This window comes from Serpula lacrymans, assembly GCF_000218685.1.
Source record: "Serpula lacrymans var. lacrymans S7.9 unplaced genomic scaffold SERLAscaffold_14, whole genome shotgun sequence".
Lineage (NCBI taxonomy): Eukaryota > Fungi > Basidiomycota > Agaricomycetes > Boletales > Serpulaceae > Serpula > Serpula lacrymans.
The window spans coordinates 350,696-376,974 of NW_006763303.1; the positions used below are offsets into that span (position 1 = coordinate 350,696).

The 26,279-nt window shown below is 45.3% G+C and overlaps 9 protein-coding genes across 9 annotated transcripts; 5 read left to right on the forward strand and 4 right to left on the reverse strand.

The window, feature by feature from the left end:
- Positions 1-651: 651 nt before the first annotated feature.
- SERLADRAFT_477608 (uncharacterized protein) lies at positions 652-1,012 on the forward strand (the record flags this gene model as incomplete). The annotated part of the gene is made up of 2 exons (XM_007322906.1): positions 652-757; positions 809-1,012. Coding segments are annotated over 2 exons (276 nt in total), but the record flags the coding sequence as incomplete, so codon positions are not given.
- SERLADRAFT_452929 (uncharacterized protein) lies at positions 1,009-3,714 on the forward strand (the record flags this gene model as incomplete). The annotated part of the gene is made up of 16 exons (XM_007322907.1): positions 1,009-1,296; positions 1,362-1,569; positions 1,628-1,705; positions 1,758-1,823; positions 1,890-1,965; positions 2,038-2,129; positions 2,183-2,282; positions 2,334-2,453; positions 2,509-2,571; positions 2,628-2,679; positions 2,748-2,818; positions 2,875-3,074; positions 3,140-3,151; positions 3,211-3,325; positions 3,382-3,429; positions 3,482-3,714. 16 exons carry the CDS (start codon positions 1,085-1,087, stop codon positions 3,520-3,522), a joined length of 1,554 nt encoding a protein of 517 aa, XP_007322969.1.
- Positions 3,715-3,790: 76 nt separating this feature from the next.
- Positions 3,791-7,846, reverse strand: SERLADRAFT_417982 (uncharacterized protein; the record flags this gene model as incomplete). The annotated part of the gene is made up of 12 exons (XM_007322908.1): positions 3,791-4,438; positions 4,496-4,936; positions 4,997-5,526; positions 5,579-6,003; positions 6,067-6,128; positions 6,181-6,215; positions 6,266-6,359; positions 6,427-6,592; positions 6,634-6,929; positions 6,986-7,098; positions 7,166-7,433; positions 7,511-7,846. 12 exons carry the CDS (start codon positions 7,844-7,846, stop codon positions 4,037-4,039), a joined length of 3,168 nt encoding a protein of 1,055 aa, XP_007322970.1.
- Positions 7,847-9,373: 1,527 nt separating this feature from the next.
- SERLADRAFT_477612 (uncharacterized protein) lies at positions 9,374-11,983 on the forward strand (the record flags this gene model as incomplete). The annotated part of the gene is made up of 14 exons (XM_007322909.1): positions 9,374-9,907; positions 9,966-9,978; positions 10,039-10,093; positions 10,155-10,205; positions 10,261-10,490; positions 10,547-10,591; positions 10,647-10,700; positions 10,754-10,813; positions 10,875-10,962; positions 11,019-11,062; positions 11,117-11,139; positions 11,206-11,226; positions 11,283-11,556; positions 11,618-11,983. The coding sequence occupies 13 exons, from the start codon at positions 9,867-9,869 to the stop codon at positions 11,548-11,550; spliced, it is 993 nt and encodes a 330-aa protein (XP_007322971.1).
- Positions 11,956-12,784, reverse strand: SERLADRAFT_452932 (uncharacterized protein; the record flags this gene model as incomplete). The annotated part of the gene is made up of 2 exons (XM_007322910.1): positions 11,956-12,071; positions 12,130-12,784. One exon carries the CDS (start codon positions 12,773-12,775, stop codon positions 12,212-12,214), a length of 564 nt encoding a protein of 187 aa, XP_007322972.1.
- A 330-nt stretch (positions 12,785-13,114) lies between these two features.
- SERLADRAFT_400382 (uncharacterized protein) lies at positions 13,115-13,686 on the reverse strand (the record flags this gene model as incomplete). Its single annotated transcript, XM_007322911.1, has 2 exons — positions 13,115-13,231; positions 13,294-13,686. 2 exons carry the CDS (start codon positions 13,505-13,507, stop codon positions 13,161-13,163), a joined length of 285 nt encoding a protein of 94 aa, XP_007322973.1.
- A 388-nt stretch (positions 13,687-14,074) lies between these two features.
- Positions 14,075-14,589, reverse strand: SERLADRAFT_400383 (uncharacterized protein; the record flags this gene model as incomplete). The annotated part of the gene is made up of 3 exons (XM_007322912.1): positions 14,075-14,107; positions 14,177-14,233; positions 14,301-14,589. One exon carries the CDS (start codon positions 14,482-14,484, stop codon positions 14,323-14,325), a length of 162 nt encoding a protein of 53 aa, XP_007322974.1.
- A 1,837-nt stretch (positions 14,590-16,426) lies between these two features.
- On the forward strand, positions 16,427-18,427 carry SERLADRAFT_411151 (uncharacterized protein; the record flags this gene model as incomplete). The annotated part of the gene is made up of 8 exons (XM_007322913.1): positions 16,427-16,619; positions 16,673-16,753; positions 17,012-17,154; positions 17,211-17,477; positions 17,511-17,621; positions 17,678-17,785; positions 17,830-17,930; positions 18,322-18,427. 8 exons carry the CDS (start codon positions 16,427-16,429, stop codon positions 18,425-18,427), a joined length of 1,110 nt encoding a protein of 369 aa, XP_007322975.1.
- A 6,363-nt stretch (positions 18,428-24,790) lies between these two features.
- On the forward strand, positions 24,791-25,007 carry SERLADRAFT_442368 (uncharacterized protein; the record flags this gene model as incomplete). Its single annotated transcript, XM_007322914.1, has 2 exons — positions 24,791-24,820; positions 24,882-25,007. The coding sequence occupies 2 exons, from the start codon at positions 24,791-24,793 to the stop codon at positions 25,005-25,007; spliced, it is 156 nt and encodes a 51-aa protein (XP_007322976.1).
- Positions 25,008-26,279: the final 1,272 nt, after the last annotated feature.

The window sequence follows — 26,279 nt, forward strand, 5'->3', positions numbered from 1 at the left end:
CAAAAAAATTACTCATGCTGACACCATAGCAGACTTTCCGGTAGGACGGCCGAGCTTTGCACCTAACGCGACTTCAACGCCGCTAGTACCCCCCAGATTATCGAGATCACGCTTTCCGCCACAGGCCACTTTAAAACCTACTCATGAAGGGTCGAGTACTAGTGACCAATATCCAAAGCCTAACTCCCACAAAAGGGTGACGAAAGCAAGCACCGTTCCCAATGCAAGCTATATAACCACTCCTGGGACCTCGTCTTCGGATGGCCTCAGTCGCGTATCATCTGTATCCGATGTGTCTGAACTATCTTCTTCTCCTTCCATCCTCGCGAGCGATGAGAAGATGAAGTCTGTTGGCAGGAGCACATGCAAAGCCTCTTCCACATCAGTCGTCAAGTCCAAGGTTATCAAGCAGTCAAAGAAGAAGGAGAAGCCTCCCTTGATGACACCCCTAGAATATGCGCAGAAGTTACAATCAAAACTTGACTTGCCGAACGTGCGCAAAACGAATTACCTCCGTGGAAAGCGTATTTTTTACGTGGGCGGTGATATGCAATACGCCAGCACGAAGACAAGGGGGCGTATGGATTACGTGGGTAATCATCTCTTTCATATCACTTTTTCAGTGTTCTCGGGGTACCATACCCCATGTATTTCTGTGATTGGTTTCAATTTGATCTTCATTGCGATGATTGGCTCTCGTAACCTTTTCTTTTCTGGGCGTGTACTCATTATTGTATCTTTTTACGGCATATCAGTGGTATTGACGCTCTCAGCGGTCTTGTTCATTTCCGCTGATCTTCTCCCGCAGATTGTTAAGCACGGGGGAACACTTTTACCCTTGTATAACCCGGAAGAAGTCACACATATCGTTACAGATGCCAATACTCGACCGACTCTGCGAGCTCTTGGGCTCAAATCACTGACAGGAATCCCGGATCACATCCCTACCGTCAAATGGAGCTGGGTGATCTCTGGGTTGGGTCGCTTAGGTATCCACAAAGCGAGTGGGAATACGAGCAAGGACAAGGGCAAAGGTAAAGCGATCGAGACAGCGGTGGAGAATGAAGTCGCGGAAGAAGTGCAAATGGACTACGAATTCTTGCATGCTGCATTCCCGGATCGTATAGATGCTGGCAGGAGTTGGCAAAGACTCACAAGTGGCAGCGAGATGGGAAAGCAAGCTCTGAAAAAGCTCCAAGTAAAGGGGAAACACCCAGACAACGGTAAAGGCAAAGATGCGGATCAGTTAGTGGGCGCTGGCGCTCAGATTGATAATAGCGATCTTAGTCGAATCTCGTAAGTCGAGTTGGTCACTGTTGCCGTCCATAAACTCAATTTATAGCTTTGATCTTGATCTCTAGCGATTTCACACAGGATCTCAAGTCCAGCCATCCTCAGGGCCCGCTCGAAATACTTCCCGCACCGCCTTTAAATATATCGACATCTGCCAAATGCAATGGCTCTGGCAACGCAGAAGCTACTACTTCGACGGACAGGCGCCCTGCGGATGATAAAAAGGATCCTCTAGCTGAGTTTTATCCTCAGGCGAAAGCGGAGCGTGATGCTGCTGTATGTAGCCTTGTCTGTGGCGTCAGTAAACTCAAACAATAACACACCTATACTTTAGTGGCGATATGAAGATTCGGACATAGAAGACGACTGTGATGAAATATTTCCTCCCGTAGAAAATGTTCGTGTCAAAAAAGTAAGCAATTCTGTACATATATATTACGAGCTGAGAGATAGAGTTTCCTTAGGGTTTTACGTGCGATAAGAAAGAGGTTCAGCGAACTGAATGCGCCAATCAAGATATCATACACAAGGTGAGTTTTTTTTTATTCAGACAAGAGGACGCATTCTAGACCATGCTTACGTTTTCATTCGCGTAGCTGCAGGAACTTATGGAACTGCACAAGTCGAAAGCCTCCGATGATGACCACTGGAGAGTCATCGGATACGCCAAATGTTAGTCAAATAGTTTAAAGTTCACTTCCCCCGTCGCCCCCACGTATTGAACTTTGTCTTACTTTATTGCAGGTATCAGAGCACTAAGAAATTATCCTCGGAGAATTAAATCTCTAAATGAAGCGCGGGCTATCAGAGGTGTTGGAGAGAAAACAGCACTGAAGGTAGGCGCCACTATACGGTCGAGATCCCAGAATAATCAATTTTGCATTTTCAGATCATGGAAATTATAAAGACGGGAGATTTGCGTCGTATCGAATACGAAAGAACGGAGGACATAGAGGCTACAACCATTTTTCAAGGGATATATGGTGTCGGCATGTCCTGTTTCCTCACTAAATGAAACTTTTTCCTGATTGCAATCACAGGTCGACAAATAGCACTCATGTGGTACGCCAATGGCTGCCGCACACTAGATGATATCAAAGCGCGAAAAGGTGGAATAAAAGTATCGTCTGTGCAAGATATTGGTATACAGTTCTATGACGGTGAGATTCCCAGTATATCAGTGTGAATTCTGTTTGTTCATGTATTTTATGACAGATATCAATGCGAGGATGCCCAGGGCTGAAGCTCAGCAGATCTTTACTCTCGTCAAACAGCAAGGTAAATATATCACGTCCAAAAACAGCTCACATAGCTCACGGGGAATTTTTGCAAAGCACTCGCATTGGACCCGAGACTTTTCATCGAGATCATGGGGAGCTTCAGGAGGTGAGTTGGCCCGGGCGCCTTAAGCACGCCATATCAGCCGCTGATGAATTGCTGTATCTATTTAATAGGGGCAAGGCTGATTGCGGAGATATCGACATTCTACTGACACGTCCCGTTGATGATGGGAAGACGCATTCTGGCAAGCTCAATGATTTCACACGTCCCCTTTTATTCTTAGCTAAGCCACGTTGACAGGCCTTCTCCTTAATCTACTTTCGTCCCTTCATGCTGCTGATATATTGACTGAGGACCTTTCTTTACCTGATGACTTCTCTTCTTTGGAATTGTCATATCGTGGGCTCTGCCATCTCCCTGAAGAGGGGTCAAGACGGAGAAGAATCGATATCCTTTGTGTGCCTTGGGAGAGGAGAGGCGCAGCTTTACTGTACTTTACGGTATGTTTTAATGCATGACACTCGCAATATACTATCGTGAGTGACACTGACATTACTGAACTCAGGGTGACGACATTGTGCGTACATGAAAGTTGATCATAATTCGAAACCATCGTCTCAACGCTTAATTTTCCAGTTCAATCGTGCCATCAGGTTGAAGGCAAACGTTCTGGGATACTCATTAAATCAGCGTGGTCTTTACCATGGAGTTGTACGCGATCCACGGGACCGACGCATCAAAGTATGCGAGGGTTAGTTATTGTTATGTCTTACCCGACGGAACTTTCTGAGAATTATCTCATTGTAGGAACTATCATAGCATCCGAGACAGAAGAAGAGATATTTAAGATATTAGGTCAGTGGTTCTCCACGTTTCTAGTATGCCGATGGTACAATTTTCTTCTTAGGTGTACCTTGGCAGGAGCCTCATGAGCGTGTACGAGGATGAGCTGCAACCCCTTGCGTTCTCTAATATTTGTAACTCGAAGCTTGGCATGGAGTATTATGTAGTATTAAAGAGCGCATTGTCGCCCTCTCAAGACGATTGCCGTCAGGTTCTGTATAAGCATTATTAATTACCATGTCTGAAATTGAGTTTATGTACTCAACTAGGATCCGTAGAACATATGAGGTTGTTCAATTAAAACCGGACCGACGCAGCAGATTTTGTGGTCGATCTTATCGTGGGGTGACAGGTTACAGTCATATGTAGTCAGAGGGCAAGGACCATCCCATCAGACCCGTTACTCTGGTGGGATCAAACTTTAGATTAATCAAGCTAGTATACTGCTCTGAAAACATCAATGACAAATTACAATACACAATTTGGCATATGCGTGACTCTTAGAGAGTAAGGTTACGCTCTGAAATACGGGCCCCGATGGAAGTATCTCGGTAGTGGCACAATGCAACACGGGAGCATGTGTTATAGCAGTCAAGCTAACCAGCCACGTACGAGATTGTTAGTGTTGGCTCAACCATGTGATATACTTCCGTAGGAGGTTTTGCGTGAGCGGTCCACAGTCAAGCTCGGGGCAGATGCGGAGCGACTCTGTAACATCCAGATTGACCCAAGACGATCTCGCCGCCGCATGGTTCGCATAAAATTGCATGAGCTGAACTGCCGGTATATCCATTGACGCCAAACCGGTAGAACCGGCTTGTTCCACAGCAGCCAGCCACTCCTGCATCGATACAGCCTGGATTGGTTCATCCATTGTGTTGGCATAAAGCTTCAGTACGTCAGTCCAAGGGGTTGCTGTGGGATTCTCGACATGATAGTAAACTGGGGATGAAGTTTGGCGACAGAGAGACAGCCGCACAACTGCCTGAGAGGCTATATCTGTTGGTAGCCAACGTGTATCCTATGGCGTTACAAAGGACGTTAGAGTGGTACCGAGAAAGAAAAATGGGCGCCTCACAGGAAATTCATTTGGTACAAGGTTGAGCTTGTGGCTAGATGTAAATAGAATCGGAATGTACTCAGATGGTGTCCAGAAACCGTTGACCGTAGACCCCGAGAGCTGTCCTGCTCGAATGACGGTTGCATTTAGCCCACTGCGGTGACACGCCTCATCGATGATCCTTTCTGCTACATATTTTGCCTCCGCATAACCCTGATTCCCAGGCAAAGAATGGTCCTTGAACTCCCTTTCCGGTACAGATAACGATTCAGAAAAATGGGAAACGGCCCCAATAGATGAGATAAAAATGTATTGAGGAGGAATTAGTCTAGTTGAGGATAATGCCAAATCGATTAGATGCCGCACGCCTGCCACATGTTCTCGTTTAAAACTTTCAAGTGTCAGATTGAAATTGAGATGCCAGGCAACGTGAATGATGTGTGTCAACTGTGAACGAAGCTACATAATAGACACGGGTATCATGAGTCATTGTTCTAACACGAAAGTGGACTTTCCTACCTCGGTCAATGCATCTTGAGATAGCCCCAGGGTTGGGGAGGACAAATCCACTTGCAAAAATTCTAGCTTGCTCCTTTGTTGAACTAGTAAGTCAACAGGAATGCCTCGGTCGACGAAAGACTGCATCTGCCGCTCGAAAGCCATTTCTGATTGGCCGCGATGAAAGGAGTAGACTTTTTTGATATCACTACGGAGCAGAAGTTCTCGAAGGGAATAACACCCAAGGCTCCCCGTTGCTCCAGATATAGCAACGGTATGACCTCCAGGTTCATCGTCGACATCAGTCACCGGGCGCGATAATTGAGGAAGTCCATTAGTAAACTTCTCCAACGAAGAGCCAATCCGAAGGGCCTTATCCTGAGCTAATTGTGGTGAGTATGCTGCACTCGTTAAACCATCATTTAAGAAACCAGAAATACGAGATATCGTAGGATGCATATAGACGATGTTGTAAGGAAGCGAAGGTATGTGTAGCTGAGGGCTTGTGAGTAATGCCGAGCGAATCTGAAAGGCGTGTAGCGAATCGAGACCTATTGCAAAAGTTCTGATGATCGTTGTTATCACTACAGATACAATACTCACCACAATCAAAAAAGTTATCATCGTCCACCAGGGTACGTTGCGCAACCTCGTGAACCACGCGACGAACAACCTCCAGGAAGTCGGAACGACTTTGCAAAGCATTGTCTCCAGACACTGTGGAACTGTTGCCTTCCAGAGATTCATATGCAGTCTCTATGTCCTTGACGTAAATCTGGATGGTTTCTTTTGTGCGAACAGTTCCTTTGTCAGTGAGCATAAATGGCCTCTTCGCATCAGCTATTATCACCATTTGGCGAAGGAGGCGGGAGTGCCGAGGAATGATAGTATTGACATGATCGATTGTCTTCCAGATGGAGTCTAGAAAACCCTCTCTGTCGGTAGTATTTGATACAGAAAAAGGATCTGGGTTCAGTATGATTCCATTGAAGGGTTTCCCTGCTCCAAACACAACGGCGTGCATGATCCTAGAATCCTGAAGTAGAAGGGATTCTGCGCATTGGAATTTGCCTCAATCAGCCGCAATATACTTATAGATGAAGGCTATACCGATTTGTTTATTGTCTGTCTTCTCGCCATTACTCAAGACGGTCTATAAACAAATTTTAATATTCCCCCAGCCTCAATCTGGAAGATCAACATACCACGTCGTCTTTCCTCCCCATGTGTTTCCAAAGCCCTGGAAATCTTGGGTATTTTAAATATTTAACACAAGTGAGCTAAACATACCTGCTTTGGCGGGATGCGGCATCCACAAATCATTAGACGAAAAACCAACTGGATTGCTGTGGTTGAGAACAGCTGGGCTATCTTTCGAACTAGGCTTTGAAATGAAACAAACATGGGTGAGTGTACAAGTTCGTCGAACATGTGCCAACAAATATGCGTACGGAAACAATTAATTCCCTGACAGGTGAATCGTCCACAGGCAGCAGATGGAGTGTGTAGTGATCTGGTTGGAAGCGAATGTAAGACCAGTCTGCCAGAAGATCATCGGAAGGCAAGTCCAGCACACTAAGTAAGCTGGTCTCAGACCTTATATGCGCAAACTTTAACCTAGCACATGACTGGAATCAGCTCTATAGTGAATTACTTACGATCCATACGAGTTGGCCAGTAATACTCCTTTTGTCACCAACGTTTTCGCGGCTTGCGGGTTCATTGGAGCTCCACCATAGAATACCCTTTTGGCTGACAGTAGGGGTGTTAAGTCAGCTTCTGGAGAGTTGGCGATCTCCTCCAAGACAGAAGGGGCTAGGAAAGTGATCGCCCCTGGAAGACGCTTCAGGTGCCGAAGGAGAGCCTGTCCATTGAGCGGTCCACTCATTGTTACAAACGTGGGTACCACACCGGATCCAATGGGCCATCGCGTGAAGGCATACAGGCCCATACCCTGTCAGCACAATAAATGCAGATAGCTCCAGCACAGGTACACCTATAGTAACTTACATGGAATAGAGGAAGGGGAGCATACACAGATGATCCAGCGTATTTTTCAGCTGTCCTTACTTGAATGCCTGCTACAAAGCGTCTGTGGCTGGTAGGAATCAGCTTGGGGTGACCTACATGATGTGCAAAGTAAATAAGTAACTGTAGTCCAAAAAATATAGCGGAAGTACGATTTGTTACCTTGAGAACCACTAGTATGAGTGTAGAATGCGACACAATCGAGGTCACTTTCATCAGTTCCACTCTTTTCTGAAGACACTGCAACGTGATCGACCTGCTTGCTCTCTGAACTTGAGTCCATTTCGAGCAGGATCAGCCCATCAATGGTATCCTGCATCTTTATGCCCGTTTCATGATGCAGTTTGTCAGTGATCAGAGCAGAAGCACCACCAACACGAAGGAGATGTTCGATGGCCTCCGTACTGTTGCGCGGGGACAGGAGGAGAGGCTTCAGACCAAACCAACCCGATATGGCGAGCATTATCAATATACACAGATCTGAACTTCAAACAAAGAAAGACAAACCGTCCATCCGAGAAGCCAGAGTGCTACGAGAAATGTATAGTACCGATGACCACTACCTGCCAAGAGACCAATCACCTTTTCCGGTAAAAGCGGGCGCGTATAGTCATACACGATGAGCTGTGAGGCAAGATGTTGAGATATATGCTGTGCTTCGCTCAAAAGTTGGCCCCAGGTGACATTTTGGAGTAGAGTATCATCTTCGTCGCCTTTCATTAGACGCGCAAAGAGGCGATCTGGGTACTTGGAACCGAGCTGTCGATAGACTTGAGGGATCGTGGTATTCGCGAGATCCAGAGGCTCTGACGGATGCACGGACGGCAGCAGCGTGTCTGCCATACTGGTCGAAAAAGAGGAGGTTGGAAAGGCCGTAAAGGAAGATAAGGGATAAAGAATATCGACTAATACCTTAAGCTCGTGATGAACTGCTGAACTTGCTACCTTATTAGTATACGCATAGCATCAACTGGGCGCTCCCACAAACAGGCTACTATTGTCGAATAGGCCACGATGCCGATGCCATGGCGCCGCATTATAATTTGGTCAGAGAATTCCGCGATCATGATAATAGATTATCTTTCTCTCTTTAATTATGCAAGACATTTGAGCAGGGATTGAGGCATAGAATCGGGCCGGGATTCACCAAATACCTGCCAAACGTGCATAGGCCTGTGATTACTGTATATATCTCGAGCGTTAGAGTCATTGTATGGAATACAACATCAACGATGACTTGAATAAGTTCAAGAACGGCAAGGGAGATATGATGTTGGTTTCGGTCCTGAAGTGAGCACAGTCGTAGCTCGGACAACTCAGTTGGTGTGACTCGAACATACATAAGTAACGCTAGTCACATATTGTGACGAAACTCGTTTGAAACCCCGCGACTTCCAGCGCTACCAACATTGACCCTCATCTAACCAATACCATTAGCTGAGGTACCCTAGTAAGTCATTTAGCAGATCAATATCTTGGGTGAGTTAATATTTTGAGGAAATGCTGTTATTGGAAAGACCGCCGACATCAGTGGCTTTTTTGCTCATGGAGTGACTTTTGCCAACAACGCACACACTGGGTCAATACGTGAAACATTGTAGATGGCACTCGGTTTGAATAACAACGGTGCAGCCAGTTAGGATGGGTTGCCTACAACTTACTAGATCCTAGGGTTGCAGACTTGAATACTATCAGCTATCCTATCGATCATTCAAACTCGTACTCTTTCAGTGACCGTCACGGTTTTCCCGTGATTGAGGATCAAAGTTATTGTTATTCTCGTGAGTAGAGCCTAGTCATCACTATTCTGTTCATCACGGACTTAATCAGTTCTATGCACCACAAAAGATGGATTACCATGCCATCGCGAAGATAAAACTTGATGCTTTCTCTTCCCTAGAAGGACTACTCAAATTGGGCTAATACAACAGCTGTCAGTTTAAAAGTCCCATTCTGTGAAGTCGCCGTTAATGTAAACTGCCGGTGGCCGTGGAACTGGTGCAATCTTAAGGTTATCATTAATATATGATGCTGAAACCGAAAGCTACAGGTATTCCTGATATTTAAAAGTACCAGTACTTGAATCTAGGCTTTCCGACACACTATGAAGGCACGTGACTGTCAGTAGATAAAGCTCCGCGACGGAATTTTGACGTTTTGATGGAGTGTCTACAGAAGCAAAAATTATTGACAGGTTGTAAGCACAGGATAGCCTGCGCTTTAGCTTGCCATGCCTGAGGCTGACCATATCTCTTAACGCTCAACTGGAAGTACTACAATTCGAACTAACGATGCTCCACATAGCACCCGTTGGCCCCACACCCTTATCGCGAATTCCACGCCACAGGTATACTAAAGTTTTCTTGGGGCAATTACGTGTTGGTAGTGCTGTAAGTGTCTTGATACATTGCCGCATCATCTCGAAGTTTGTCTCCTCGCTAGTTTCACCTCGCGACCGACGACAAAAAACCAAAACAATAACTTCACTCGTCAATCGAGAGCTTGCCTTGCCATAAGTATAATGTCAATGCAGAGCATTTTGTGTTCTGAAAAACGAGTGAAACCGAGATGATGTAGTAAATGATGTTTAACGAAGTCTTCTGACTCGGCTTCTGGCGGGGAAGGAGGTGATCGTGCCACAAGTGAGCTAGTACGCGTCGGGATATTACTAAATACAGCATAACACATAAGTAAAAGGGAAGCGCTTCTCCCTAGGCCTCTCTCTCCCCGGCATGCGATTCATTTAATATCCACTTTTAAATTCCTACTGCCTCTCCTTATCATATCTCACCATCCTTCATGCTTGTCGCTCGTGCGTGAGCGCTATCTCATCCAGCTTCCAACTTCACGCCCTTGTCTCGAGATGAATAACACCCTCGAAATACCATCTGATATCGCCTTACTGTAGGTCCTCATGTGTGCTCCACGGTGCGGTTTTCGCTGATTTTCATCCTCGGTTCAGCAACGGACCCATAGTGAGTCGTTGGAACTACAGGGAAAGATAGTTGCAAATTACTCAAAACGCAATGTCTTAGCTACTTGGATTTTTCTTTAACTGGGCGCTCGTCGGTGCATTAACGATTCAAGTCTGTCAGTCAACTTGTCTTCCTTTTATTTATTTTATTTTTAGCAGGGCTGATTGGCGTCCTAGTCTTATACCACATACACTATCCCAATGATAGCAAGAAAATCAAATATCTAGGTGATCCTTCATAGCATCGTGCAACACCCAAGTCTGGATATTAATATTCCACCAGTATACGGTCTTTATCTAACAGAATGGGTCCAAACAATACTCATGACCAATGATGCGTTTCAATGGTTTGTGTTTGGTTATGGTCACCCCAATACACTCGACAACTACTATACATCTTGGTTCAACGTGCCGGTATTGACGGGAATCATATCCATGGTCGTTCAACTCTTCTTTAGCTGGCGCGTCTGGATACTGGCGAGAAAATATTTAATACCATGTACTATCGCCTTTGTCAGTCCCAACAAGAAAAAACCTCTTTTCACTCCACCGCTCACGTGATCTTTTAGATTGCTCTTACTCAGGGTTGCGCTGGAGTGGCAAGCGGGATACAGGTCAGTCTTGACTACATGATGCTCCTGCGTGGTCACTGAGATATCACTTGTAAAGTTGCGCGAACTACCAAATTTTCTAGCGCTTTCAACTCTCTCACCTGCAGTCTCGGTGAGCCTGGTTTAGACGCTTCTCGTATCATATCTTGATCTTTTGCTATGAAGGTATGGCATGCAGGCAGTGCTACTGCGGATATCCTGATCGCAGTGTCCATGACCTATCTGGTAAGGCTTCCAACAAGTTCAATGGAGGCAACACCGTATATATACTGAGAGAGATCATCAGTTGCTCAAAAGAAAGAGTACGCACGACGGAACAAATTACGTCGTTTTGCGGCTCATTCAGCTGACTGTCGAAACGGGTTCAATCACAGGTGAGCTTTTTCACAGGCTGTGTGGGGACATCATTGGTATTCATCCACATCACCAGCTGTGGCTTCGATCCTGGATCTCGTACTCTTTCTGGTGTTTCCCGTGTGTTTCAACAATTATCCTCTCATCATTTATATTCTGACCTCATTATACCAGAACACCAACCTCCATATGTGCGCGTAAGTCTTCCAGAAAATTTGTCCAACTAATTAATGTATGTTGACCATTTATCTGCCTTCGAATAGAGCAATCATGCTAGGGAAATTGTAAGAATTTTCGAACGTTTCGTACTGAACAAACCTTGAGAAATCATTAACTACAGATATACCAACTCTCTCGTCGTAGGGCTCAATAACCGCTTCTATGCTCAACGGCACCACGATCGGCGCGATACCACGTCTACGCGCGTTCAGTTCGAGCAGAACGGGAACCTTAGTTCGCTCTCGTCTTCCTCAAATGCTAACACGACGAACAGCATGTCGTCGGATGCGTACAAATTGGCGGTCTTGCCTGACGTAGATACCGGTGCTAGCTCAAGCATGCTGAAGAGCATTGCCCTTGATTCAGAGGAACTGTGCCCTTTGCCTTAGTGTTGCGTAAGTCTATATCCTTACAATGCATTGCATTCGTATCGCTCAATGTGCTAAATGTAATAAGTTATCCTGAACAGACTCATTTAGCACGTTCTGGCCGGCCTATTCGAAACTCGGCTGGACAAACGACATATATAGTCTGCCTGCCATCTATCGTCGAGCTACTCGCTCGCTGTTCCTACGAGAGCTGTTCATACGACCTCACTGTACAGAGACTGCCGGCTTATATCGACAGGCCAAGCCGAGAACGGGAACGACAGGCCACGGTGTTTACAGTGGTAGGCCGATTTTGGGATGACTATATGCCCTATGTACATGGAGGACAGATCATCTGTAAAAGCTCTATCGTGATATCTGGGTGATAATTATGTACCGTTATTTACCAGATATAATTTTTTTTGTAAATCTCCAATTGAGCCTCGTAATTTCGCAAGTGGCATCGAGTTGTCTCACGTCCGAGTCGACGCTCAACTTCTCCACAACCATCCATCCGTGACAATGTCCATGATATGCGGTAGCTATACATACACGAGTAGAAGTATTTGTCTCCAGGTGTGTGATTTGTGAAATGAATACCTGATTCTAGTGATGCTTGAGCCAAGGATCACTCCTTTACCCTTTATCACAGACTGATCCAACGATACTGGTGTAGGTAGTTTTAGCCGGCGATTTGACTGCGCTTTCTATGGGTTCTCCAAGCGGCCTCTGCATCCTCATAAAGCGTCTTCAACAAATTCCTCTCACTTTCAGAATACCCTTCAACGTCCCATTCATCTTTCTGAAAACAGATCTCCCCTCCCATTTTAAGCCTCTCCAAAACCGTGTCCTTCCACCGTTTCCAAACTTTAGTGTCATTCGGAAGGAGACTCTCCAACAGTTTCCTGGGTTCTTCAAGCTGCTTCCCCAGAGCGAGAATGACGAAAACGACCATCGCCGTCCTAGTTCCCAGCTCGTACTTCTTCATGGGCGGCTTATTCAAGACTTTCTCGATCAACATATCTCTTTGCAATTTCGCCTTGTCTAGCGAAGAAAGCCACGAATTATAGCCCCACGAAAAGGCTAGTGAGGTCAAAAACATGATCTGACCAAAAAGAGTGCCTTGTGGAATCAGGAGTAGTTGCGCCAAGAATTGAACGGTTAGCAACAATGAGCATAATCCGATATTTCTGCGTTCTGGGTGCGGTTCCGAGTCATCGCTGTATTGTATCGAGAATTTGCCCATGATAATGGCATCGATAACCTCTTCCCTCCCCTTCAAGACCACGATGTCATTATCGGTCACTAGCAGGCCATCACCATCAGGAGCTGCTGAAGCTACGCTTGGACGACTGAAGGTGCATTTGCCAGAGCCGATGACGAAGCACGAAAGCCCGCTAGATACGATACCCAAGAGTATCATAGAACAACACCACCAGTCTCTGAAAACGCCACAGACGATGCATGTGCCCCAGCTGACTGCGATGGGGATGGCTGACAAGAGAGCAGAGGAGACTGGTAATGATAATTTGGGTCCGAGCTCTAGCGGCGGCACATGTGACAACTCTGCGATGGTCACTCCTGCAGGCCTCGTTATTCTTCCCTCCGTCCTGTAATTGGCCTCCATCGCTTTACATTCTGACACAAATAAATGTGCGAGGTGACCTGTCTGCGGTATGACAGCGCCGGAGTGTAGTCCGTGGTATGTTGGGCCTTTCATGTTGTCTAGCTCAAACATGACAGCTGGACTGACATTTCCACCAGGGAATAGTCCATCCCAGAATCGAGAGTTGGCGAGTTGACCGTAACGCTTAGCAACGGTGTAACTCCCCGGAGAATTGTACCATCCCAGCCATTTCCTACTCTCGTACATATGGACAGTTGCCATGGCTGATATAGCTTCGTCTCCTCCAAAGAAACCTGCAACTCCAGAGGCATCGAGAGTGAAATCTGAGTGTTGTAGTGGAATTGGGGGCATTAGTGCAAGAGGGTTCAGATCTTCAGATAGGGCGAAGGTGCTGGTTTGCTAAAGCTTGGTGCCGAACAAGAGAGCAGCGATGTGACAATATACACTACACGAATTATACGATGTCGAGGGAGTATTTCTGGGTCGGTTCATGCCAACCAATTGTACTGATATACTTCCGCCGACAAAAGAATACAGGGCTGACAACCGTGACGCTTGACAATCAGTTGATGACTCTCAGTGGCATTGATTGATACAGAGCTTCTTCCTCAAATAGTCGACCGCTTCTTCTTATTATTCTAGGGATGTGCTTCTTGCACGCCTATATTTGAGGTCAGCAATCGGTTGATACCTGAGCGATGGCGTAGTGATGATTAGGTCTGTTGAGCTACGTTCTACAATATGTCTAATTTTTTGAGCGCTTTTCCCTGGGTGGCTATGTTATACGTCAGACAGTGATCTCGAGGATGATGGAAACAGACAGATACCAAGACCCCAGCACACACAGCCTCAGTCAGGGCCTGTGAAAATCGAAGGCGAGGGCTCACTTGTCTTGCAAATACTATAGGGTACTGCTCCAAACAGTAAACACGAACATGCATCGTATATAGATATGCCTGATAGGAGGGTCATGCGCCTAGTCGCGATACACATGTGGGCCGAAGTTTCACAAAATACACGCTCTTGTGCCTATCTTCCATCTTCAGGCATTCTTGCCCTATCAAGGTACTAAGTTGTCTTTTAACGAGCAAATTGGGTCAGAAACGACTGAGAAGGAAGGGTGTAGAATGAAGATAATTCGTACAAGCTGTGTGTGTGCTAGCGACTTATAAGACAGCACCAGCTCCCAGCTCCCAATGACCGATATAATTTAATAGAATGTCAATAGAATGTCCGAGTCTGCGTGCCATCATGGTGTCTGAAGAGACAGGAAGGGTCGGTGGGGCCGGTGGAGTGCATGAGTGTGTACGTGGTTCAGATACCGTCATTTATCATGGTCCAGGGTTGTTGGTGGGAGTTATATCTACTAGATAGCCAACGTGGAAATGCACATTAATGACCCCTATGACATATATATAATCATTGTTTAAGGAATCCGGAGGACTTGGGAGTGTCAACTTGTTCTTCCCTGAAGCCTCGTATTGTTGCGCAAGGAGGTAGACTATCGAGGTGGGCCTAAATTGGCCTGTGTGGGAGACTGGGATTGTAAAAGTGTACTCCATTGGAGCTCAGCGCTTGTGGGGCCAGTGGACACAAAAAGAAGGCGCACAGGCGAAATGATTCCATCCAGTACCGTTGAACAGTCAAAATCGACCAAGAACTTTACACATAACACAGTGACTGGGTTCTTGGACCTGAAAACCGAACATCTGACAGAAGGATCGATGTGGAGACGAGCGATGAATAAAAATGCATCATAGATTGAAGGGAGGCACGCTGGATTCACACGTAATCTTCCAACGGAGCATTTAAGAGGGTGTGTCCTGTCGAAACCTGAAAACCGAGCACTGCTCAGCCACTACCAAATTAGAATGCCGCGGCCGTATGCTCCACACAAGCAAGTTTAAGTTGGGTCCTACTTTGCGTTTTGGTGTAATTTTGGGGCGCATTTGGAGGGCCAGAGGGAGTTGTATGCTTACACGAGCCACCATACGATCTTCCCCACCCACTCTCCTTTCTCATAAGGATGTTTGCTACAGTGTGACAATTCGGATCTCACTGGCAGGAGGATTGTATACAGTTATAACATGATTTTTCGCCAACTCTATATGACCCAGGCTGAGTTATTATGGTGGATGTTTGGTTACGGTTGAAACCTTGATGGTGCCGCAGACTCCGCACTTGCTCTTTGAACTCCGTCCATAGGATTTGCTGCAATATTGTAATATATACCTTGATTATACTCAATAATACTATTTCAGCTATGAGACCGTGACTTGACCGATCTGAGGGAGCATGTGCAATATGGTTCAAGACAACACTTTATTTTACAGACCCTCATTGCCAGCAAGCGAGATACAAGTATATGAAGCTAAGAAAACGGGGGTCAACACTTAAGCACACTTAAGGGAAAATCTCCACTTGGCCATTGTCAATGGCCCTAGTCATCATCAAACGAGCTGCTTCTGCAGAAGAGGCACAAGAGAACACGGCACAACTGACCCCGGTAACAATTGGGGAGGTGCCGGACCTGTAAGAAAATATCAGCAATGTATAATGAATGAAATGACAAAACCGGATAAACCCGGTCTCTGCCAAAGCAGCCATTGTTCTCCATGGAGCATAGCCACCACTCCATGGAGTAACCATTGTTCTCCTAGGAGCACAATTGTACTCCTAGGAGTCATTATACTGTAGTGAGTAGCACCTCCGACTATAAGTAGTAGGGGGTTTAGTATAGGAATACCTCAGTTGTTTCTATAGCCTCTCGGGCAGCGGCTGAGGTATGTTACATTACATTTATTAGAGATCACCTTAAACTAACATCTATTGTAATTTCACTTAGGTAAATAATAAAGTCGTTTCTATAGCCTCTCGGGCAGCGGCTGAGTTTCACTTAGTTTTATTATGAAATCAAATACATACTGAGCACTCACCAGCCTGCAGAAATGCCAATGCCCCATTTAATACTCACCTTTGCGCTTGTCCAGAGTGTCCTTCAATGTGCCACTTCACTGAAGCTCCATCGCCTCTGCATTCTACTGTTTCTACGTGACACCTTGTGGTGGCAGCATGGCCATGGAAATGAATGATTTGACATTGCATGGATCACGCTCAGAATCGGGAATTCAGTGGAGCAGAGGAAGAACAGTGAAATTGAGACTCACCGGTGTTCAGCATACGTACAGCCCCAAGACTTTCCAACTATATCCTAGACGTATATATACACCACTGTTAGTAGATTGTATTACTCAGCGAACCAATCCAGTCATGTCTGCCAACCAATTCACTCCAATTCACTTGCAACCCACCAGTCAAAAATGCGGGAGGTGCCGCACAACCTTTGATTACAACACAATGTTCCATTATGTCAAAGGGAAAGATGGCACTGGTCGCCGCTGTTGTCCAGAGCGTCACCAGCATTATGTGAACAGGCAAGCGGCCAGTGGCTCATTGCATGTTGGTACGTTATATTCTGTGTGTTTTCATGTCCTTTTGATCCGAGCCCTATTCAAGAGTTCTCGGCCGTTCCAGGAGAAGTCAATGCCACAGCAAGGAAGGCTCTTATCAAGGCTTCTTCGGCAGCACAACATGGAGGTTGGTTTTTTTTTTTTTTCATCTTGACTTGCTTTCTAACCTCACGTTCTGCGTGTTTTCTACCTGTAGAAGAGGTATATCCCAGGCAATCTTTTGGGTCTGATTGAGTACCAACAATGGGGCCTCCCCTGCTCTTTCTGCAATGGGGCCTCCCCCTTCTCTTTCTGCAATAGCTCCTGATGTCGTCTCATCAACTTCCCACCTTTTCTCATGTGCCCTCTATTTCCTCTGCTGGCCCACGCGGTTCTTCTAGCTTAGGTTACACTTCTAACCATTCTCTGCATGGCCAACAATGCGGCAAAATGCTGGCTGCCTCAACAATGCCTCAACACCAAGTTACCATTCAAATCGCTTTACACCATCTTCAAGAAGAGGGTAAATCTGGTTCAGATTTAGTAGGAGTAAGTTGTTTGCTTTGATACTACATTATAACGGCTCTTGTTAGACTGTTATCTAGAATATAGAGCGTGATATTTCTGTCCCACTCTCCATCACATGCTGTTTCCTTCGTCTCAACATTATCAACACTTTACAGCCGTTGTTTTTGGAATGGTCCAAGCAATATGACCTTTCACTAGAGAGTCTCGAGATGCGCAGAGCCCCCAAGTTGATACTATATGATCCACGTACACTATTTTTGAACATGGAGTGCCTTGTGCTTCATGACTTTTTCTATCGTGTTTCTGGGACCAGTCCTATTCCGAAACTTCAGTCCAACATTAAAGTAACAATCATCCTTGTAATGACTAATGCACAGGTTAAAGATATTCTAAGCTGGAAAGAAGAGCATGATCATATAGTAAAAACTGGGGAATATGCAATGGGCCAAGGCAGTGATTCTGACTCTAGTATGAGTCCCATGGACAAGGTATTTAGTTGTTTGCTCCAACTTCATGTTTTGATCTGGTGTTTCAGATTTTTCAGGTGATGACTATGCTGAAGTCCAAGCGTCTTGCACGGCAAAAAAGAGGCTCATCAAGTTTGAGGGTGTCTGTCTCAACTTTGAGTTGTCAAATCACACCTGCAGAGCATGTGAGTTCAATTTTCCTCTTTAACCCCTGGCTAAGTTTTTCTAGTGTCGGTCTCTATCACCCACCTCCAAGCCAGCTATGTTGTTAATGTTGTTAAATGACAGCACAGGAGGGTATTTTTATGTCCCAGAAAAAAGTCTCATGCAGTGAGCCATGAAGGCTCAGGAGAGTGTTTGACGCCAAGCTAAACCTACACGTGCGTAATGCTCTATTGCTGAGACAATTTGACTTATTAACAACACTTGAACCGGCAGTTGATGATAATGCAGCCTACTATGTCCTTTACCCGGTCCCGTCTGTGTTGTTCCCCCAGCTTTTGAAAGGGCTGATGCCATTTAATATCAAGAACAAAGGTGTACATCCCATCATCACTCTGGTGGTCAATCGTAGCTCCAAATCCATGATTGCCCCAGCTGGGAGCTTCAAGACTTGTCACCCAGCTTCTATCCGGCGTGCTCTTGGCTCTGCGACTGAATCAACCAACAACATACCCATTCTTCATGTGAACTTAATTGTTGCCAAACATTGTTTTTACAGGGAAGCACCCGCCAGTGCTTTGGCGCCTGCAGGAAGGAAGCGGCTAGCATTTAACAATGAGCTAGGGAAGACGCTTGATGAGACTAATTGCCTGATGGGCAACTAGTCTCATGATCTTTACTTACAGCTTTTTAGATGACATTCTCGCCTGGAAGGCCCCCAAAGCATCTTCTATTACAGTCCCTTGTCTCTGTGTAGTGCATAGTGCCCTTGCTATCCTGCATAGCCCCACCTCCCCGAATGCAGCAGTGTTCTTGCTTGAAGAAAGGATCATTGGAAAGTTCATTAAGTATATTAATAACAATAGCACTGTACCTCGCACCAACCTACTGCCGGACAAACTACAATTGGCCGAGTTCCTGTGCTGTGTCCAGCACATCCAGTATATCCTCTCTCACCACCTTGTTTTTTTGTCAGACTTTCAAGGTGTGTTCTATCCTCCTGTCTTTTTGGTCAATGTGATTAATGCTAACGAGTACATTGTATAAACAGGTGGTGATGATTTGTTAACTGATTGCCAAGTCATAACAACCATGTATATATCTACTTACCCCCATGCCCCATCTACTGATGCACTGACTTCTATACCTACTACAGCGAGTTTTCCTCTAGCTTCAGTGAGGGAAACTGGACTGAAACCCTTGAACAATTTGTTACGCTCCATCAATGCGATTTTTTTTGTGCGCACCTTGAGTTGGCGCCTTTGGCTAATGGGCCTGAGGTAAGACTTTTTCACTACATCAGGCTATCTCTACCAACATATTGTTATAGCTTGATATGACCGCTAGATCGGCCCTTGAAGATGGGGAGATTCAGAGAAACGTCTAACTCTAATGCCTTCACTTGTCACTTGCTGTACATAATAAATCTAAGTGAAACTCAGCCGCTGCCTGAGAGGCTATAGAAACAACTGAGGTATTCCTATACTAAACCCCCTACTACTTATAGTCAGAGGTGCTACTCGCTACAGTATAATGACTCCTAGGAGTGCAATTGTGCTCCTAGGAGAACAATGGTGACTCCATGGAGAACAATGGCTGCTTTAGCATGATTGTCACAGTGCAATGTTGTAGGTCCATTTTGAGCATGTCCAATTTCTTCAAAAAATGTCCAAAGCCATGCAAGGTGTTGTCCAGCATTGCCCAATCCAATGTACTCTGGGTCTCCAGACCAATCTGCATCCGAATATCCATAGAAATCCATGTCCATGGAGACATCTGTGCCATCATAACGTAGTTCTATGTCCCTGGTTGCTTTCAGATATCGGAGGACACATTTTGCAGCTTCCCAGTGATGACTCCTTGGAGCTGAGCTATGTCTGCTTAGTATTCCAACAACATAGGCAATGTCTGGGCGGGTTCCGAGCATGGCATACATCAGGGAGCCTACAATTGAGAGGTATGACACTTGACGCCCTTTAATATGCATCTCGTGTTGCACAATATCTTCCCCTGGAGCATTTGCAAGGAGTTTTGATCCATGGGCCATTGGTGTCCATACTGGTTTGTTCTTCATTCCAGTTCTCCATTGAGATAAGCTGTGGATACGTCCATTTGATCAAGTTCTAGATTGTACTTTGCTGCCAGGGCTAGAATAATTCAGATTGACTCTAAGTTTGCAACCGGAGCAAAAATTTCCTGGTAATCAATCCCCTCTCTTTGAGTAAATCCTTGTGCAACAATCCGGAGTTTGTATCTCTCAATGTTTCCGTTTTGATCAAACTTGATCTGGAACACAGGTTTTGATGTGATGGGTTTCACTCCCTTCGGAAGTGGGACAGTGTCATATACTGCATTATTATTGAGACTTAGGAGTTCCTCCTCCAAGGCAGACTTCCATAATTCACCATCCGGACGTGATAAGGCTTCCTTTAGTGTCCTTGGAAGGCCTGTGTTAGATGGACCAGTACTTGCTATTCCAGCAAAGAATGTCTCCTCTGTATCGGATGTTTCTTCATGAACCTCAGGAGTGTTGGTGGATCAAGGCAAAGTGAGACATATTTGCCGATGATTTTGAGATAGCGACTGCTGTGCTATCTCGACTAAAAGGACCTGTGGTGGGTCAATACGCCCAAGTAAGACTGCAGGAGTGCTACACAGCGGTAGTGTGGCCCACCTGGGACGATCTCAAGGTAGAGATCAAAAAATATTTCAAACCGCAAGCTGAGCGTGACTGGGCGCGTCAGCAAATCTGTTCCTTCAAGCAAGGCAGCATGAGGATGGATGATTATGTCACCCGGTTCCTGGCTCTCTCTATCCAAGGAGGGCTTGGAAATGAACATGCAGTAGAGCTGCTAGAATGCAATGTGAACCCCCGCATTGCCAAACAGATCTATCTGCAGGATACACGGAGCGACAACCTGGCCCTGGCAGCTGAGGAAGTCTGACAAGTCGGTAGAGCCATGGAGCTCTATGCTATGCACCAAGGTGGCAGGCCCACTACCAAAAACAACCAATCCCAGAGGCGCCCTGGGTCATCAAACCACCATAATCACTCTCACGGGTTCAAGCCGTTTGGGCTGCAGCCAGGACAGGGTGCTCTTATGGATATTGGTGCAGTCCAAGGCAGACAGATGCGCAGATTCAAGGGCAACTGTTACAACTGTGGCCAAGAGGGACACATGTCCCAAGACTGTAGAAACGGGGCGCAGGCTGCCCATCAAAAACATAACCAAGGGCACCAGGTGCGCCAATTAGAAATGGAAAAGCCAGATGATTGGCTCAATACTCTGGCCAGTCGTTCATATGATGAAATCCGGGCTTTCTTCTATGACCAACAGGTCAATGAGATGAAAGCTCAGGGAAAAGAGTTTGGAGCTTAGGTCACTTGGGTGCCTTTGCTCCTCGAAACAACAATGAAGCAAACCACAACAAAATGGCCCCTGCTCCGGGGTGTTGGACGAGCAATAAAGGAAAGACAGTGGTGGCTCCCCAATTTGTAAATAAATTTCTTAACTTATCAGAAGTATGTACTTGTATGAAGAATTGTAACTGTAATATTTATAATACTACCGCTGCACCAGCGTCTCCCTTGGAGTGTGGCCCTGGCGAGACAACTACTAGGGTGCTTGATTCTGGTGGAAATAAAAATAAAAACATAGAAAATATTAAAGTAGAAAAACATGTTTCTCTCAATTCTTCTTCTTCTTTGGAGCCACCCTTCCCTGAAATCCCAAGGCATGTGTTGATGCGCACATATATATTCCAAAAGGAGATCTGTTTAGATGTTGGTGTGGAAAACCTTGCCCGGGGCATAGTACACCCAACCAGCGCACTGCTTGATTCAGGCGCTAATAGAATCTTCATAGATCAGGTCTGGGCGGAACAAGTTGGACTCCCCCTTGTAAAATTAGATGTATCTATTCCTGTCTATAACGTTGATGGTACACTTAATGCAGGTGGCTGTATCATGCACAAGTGTTCTTTTGTTGTCGAGTACCAAGGACACAGAAAACGAGTCACTGCCAAAGCTACCCAACTAGGGAAAATTAATTTAATCTTAGGCTGGACTTGGCTATTTAAACACAATCCTGAGATTGAGTGGCAGACAGGGGTTATCACATTGTCACGTTGTCCTCAGGAGTGTGAGGACTTATATAAACCGAGTCACGTCCATCAAACAGAGCTGGATGAAAGGATAAACACTGGTCACGTTTATGCTAAGCTCCGCTCTTTAGATAAAATCGAGGATGTCAACGATGAGGTAAAACCTGAGGAAGAGATTAAGAGGCTAGTACCTCCAGAGTACCATGACTTCTGGAAAGTCTTTTCAAAACACAAATCAGAGCGCTTCCCAGAGGCTAAGCCTTGGGACCATGCTATAGATTTGAAGGACACCTTCAAACATAGAAAGGGACATATGATTCACCTCTCTGCTCCAGAAAGAGATGAGGTCTCAAGTTTCATAGATGAACAGCTTGGGAAAGATTACATTAGACCTTCCAAAAGCCCTATGATGTCCCCGGTGTTCTTTATTCCTAAAAAGGATGGTAAGAAGTGTATGATTATGGACTATCGTTACTTGAATGAGTACACAGTTAAAAATGCATATCCGCTGCCTTTGATCAGTCAGCTAGTAGACAAGTTGACTGGTGCCAAGATCTTAACAAAGATGGATCTTAGATAAGGGTACAATAACATACAAATCAAAGAAAAAGATGCTTGGAAGGCCGTGTTCACGTGCCACCAAGGATCCTTCAAACCCCTTGTTATGTTCTTCGGGTTGACCAATTCACCGGCGACCTTCCAGAGCATGATGAACGAGATCTTTGTGGATATGGAAAATTGTGTTGTCATTTACATTGACAATTTATTAATATTCACAAAGTCAGACAATGAGGCTGAGCATGACAGGATCGTGCAAGAAGTCCTTCGATGCTTACAGAAACGGGACCTATTTGTCAAACCCGAAAAATGTAACTTTAAAGTGAAGGAAGTAGACTTCCTTGGTATGATAATTAGTCAGAACGGAATCAGGATGGACCCTGAGAAAGTTGAAGCTATATTGGATTGGCCAGAACCTACTTGCGTCAAAGGAGTTAGGGCCTTCTACCGAAGATTTGTCGAAAAATTCGCAAAAATAACGAGACCATTGAACAATCTCACTAAAAAGGACACTGTTTGGCACTGGGGCACCAAAGAACAAGAAGCTTTTGATAAGCTTAAACAGGCATTTACAACGGCACCCATATTAGCATTTCCAGAATTAGATAAAGAGTTCCGGCTAGAAACCAACTCTTCTGATTTTGTTACTGGGGCTGTTCTATTAATTAAATGCCCTGATGATCTTTAGAGGCCTTGTGCCTATTTGTCACATAGTTTGTCGCCTACAGAACACAACTATCAAATTTACAATAAGGAGATGCTGGCCATCATTAGAGCTTTAGAGCACTGGCGGCACTACTTAGAAGTTGCTAGGCACCAATTTGAAATTTGGACTGATCATAAGAATCTGGAGTACTTTATGATGGCCCGAGACTTGAACCAGAGACAGGCCCGCTACACAGTGTACTTGTCTAGGTTTAATTATAAATTAATTCATAAGCCTGGAACTTCTATGGGGAAAGCGGATGCTTTATCCAGAAGAGAGGATCATGCCAATGACATCGAAGATGACAACAAAGGTGTCACCCTGATAGATCAATCATGGGTTGCCAATGTTAGAACCGGGCAGGATTCCAATCTTCTGGAAGTCTTCAAGAAAGACATCTCCTCAGAAGAGAAGGCGCACCTTGATGGCAATGAAAACTATGTATCTTCCATTTTAAAGATAAAATCTATGTGCCTGAATCTGCAAGGATCAAGGCAATAGACAGACATCACAACACTCTAGTGGCTGGGCACCCTGGGTGGCAACGAACAATGAACTTGGAGTTGATCTCCAGAAATTACATGTGGCCTGGCATGGTTAAGATGTACAGGAATACGTAAAATCCTGTTTGAGATGTGCCATGGCAAAGAACTCACATCACCCCCCGGCGGGTAAACTTATGCCAAATCTGATACCAGCTGGCCCCTGGCAGGATATATTGGTTGACTTTACAATGGATCTGCCCAAATCAAATGGGTATGATTCAGTAATGGTGGTAGTAGATCGCTTCTCCAAAGAAGTGGTATTCATACCCACCAATAAAACCATTACCGCCGCTGGTATGGCAGATTTATTTAAAGATTTTGTATGGTCTATCCATGGGTTACCTGAAACAGTTATCTCTGATAGAGGACCCCAATTTGCTAGCAAATTTACAAAAGAGTTATGTCGGATGCTGGGTATCAAACCTAAATTATCCATGGTGTTCCATCCGCAGACTGATGGACAAACAGAGAGGCTCAATCAGGAATTGAAGCAATACCTCCAAATATTTATCAATGACAGACAGATGGATTGGGCCAAGTGGCTAAAGATAGCCCAGTTCTCTTATAATATTAAACAGTCATTGGCTACAGGAAAGGCACCATTTGAGGTTACAAGATCATACCTCCCCAGAATGGGTGTAGAACCTGGCAAAAGCAAGAACAAGGCTGCAGTGAACATGGCCCTTGAAGGACATAAAATCATTATTAGACAAAACGCGCAAAGCACTATTCAAAACTGCAGAGCAGATGGAAGACAGGGCAGAACGTAGACGCTCCAAGGCCCCTGATTACAAGGCCGGCGACCTGGTCTGGTTAGATACCGACCACTTAAAATTGAAAGATCGGCAGTCTAGAAAACTGACCGAAAAGTGGATTGGCCCTTACTGGATTAAGGAAGTCAAACCCAATGCAGTGGAGCTGGAACTCCCAAAATGAATGAGGGTAGTACCCACGGTCAACATTAGCCATGTGAAACCCTACAAAGGGCCGCTGCCAGGACAGTGCGTGGACCGGCCCGGACCGGTTGTAGTCACCCAGGAAGGTGAAGAAGAATTTGAAGTTGAATGAGTGGTGGATGCATGCTTGAAGCGTAGAAAATTAGAGTTCCTAGTCCTATGGAAGGGCTATGGAGACGAAGACAGAATGTGAAAACCAGAAGCCCATCTGGACAATTCGCACGATGCTGTTCATGAATTTTATTCTAAGAATCCCTCAGCTCCAAGGAAGCTTAGAAGCATAGATTTGAACCTTTTTAATTCCCCCCCTCAACCTATGCCTGAAAATTTAACTACTACCTCTAATATTTGGTCGAGCCTGGAAGTCGAGCCTTAGAAGGGGGGTAGTGTTACAATAACACAATTTTTGGGCCTTTAAATTTCATTCTCCTCTTTAACTTTCTTCTATAGTTTTCACACACTGTGCCATGCGGCACTTTCCTTTCGTTCAAACTCCACCTTCTTGTGCTGTGCTGCCTTTCTTTTATTTTTAGATACGGAGTATCTCACAAAGTGGAGCTGGTCACACGGGCTGCGCCCTCTGACATCATCAGCCACTGCCTTCATCAACTGTATAGTACACATGTACAAACAACCTGTAGTAGTATATATACCCCAATAGATCAAGGAGACTCCTCAGCGAGTCCTCCTATTGTTTACCCACAACTAACTCGGTCCTATCTTAAAGGGTAACTACTCCCTCTCATTACTCTTTTGCTTGTCTGAGTTGTGTGTCAGAGTAACCAACTCTAAGTTGTTACAGGAGCGGTGAGGGACCATGTGGGATGTTGCTCTGGAGTCAATGATGATTGTTGTTTTGGTCTTATCGGGTTCTGACACAAGGTAAGCTTAAATGCATTTAGCAAGGGGTTTGGAAATATGTACATGTTCCAATGCAATATGACTCTGTTCTTCCTCGGAGTCAGATCCAGATGATTGCTCTGCCATATTTGCCTTTTCCTTCTCTTTTCTTTTATCCTTGTGTCTTTCCTTTCCCTTCTTCTTTTGACCTTTTCCAGCTGACTGAAGTGTTCGACACTCCAAGGTGTTGTGTGATTTGGCTTTGTGGAAGTCACACCACTTCTCCTCGGATTTGAGTGCTGATTCAGAACCTCCAGGGGACTTTCCTGACTGTTGTGCAACTTCTGCAGTGATCCGGATCTCAACTGCATCAAAGGTAAGTTTATTTTCTTCAATCGTGTTGATTACTGATGACTGAAATATTTGCCATTCAGGAGTGCATGGGAGAGATTGGAGAAGAGCAAAGGCCATGAGTTTGGTATCAACTCTTAGTTTCATTCCGGAGAGGTGTGAATCAATTGTCCAGATTTTCGCAATGTGGTCCTGGATAGGTGATGTCCCATCCCAGGACAATTTGGTGAGTTGCTGGAATGAATAGAAGGCCGAGGCAATGTTGGACGTCTGATGGAGTGAGACAAGTTTATTAAATAACTCCTTGGAGCTGGTGAGGTCTCCAGTCCTCATTAGGATGGCATTGGAGATGTGGTCCTGGATGATTCCATGTGCCTTCTCATCCTTAAGTATCCAGGTGATTTCAGGATCCTCCAAGGAGGTGGGTTTTCCTGGTGAGGGCTTAAGCTCCTCTCCA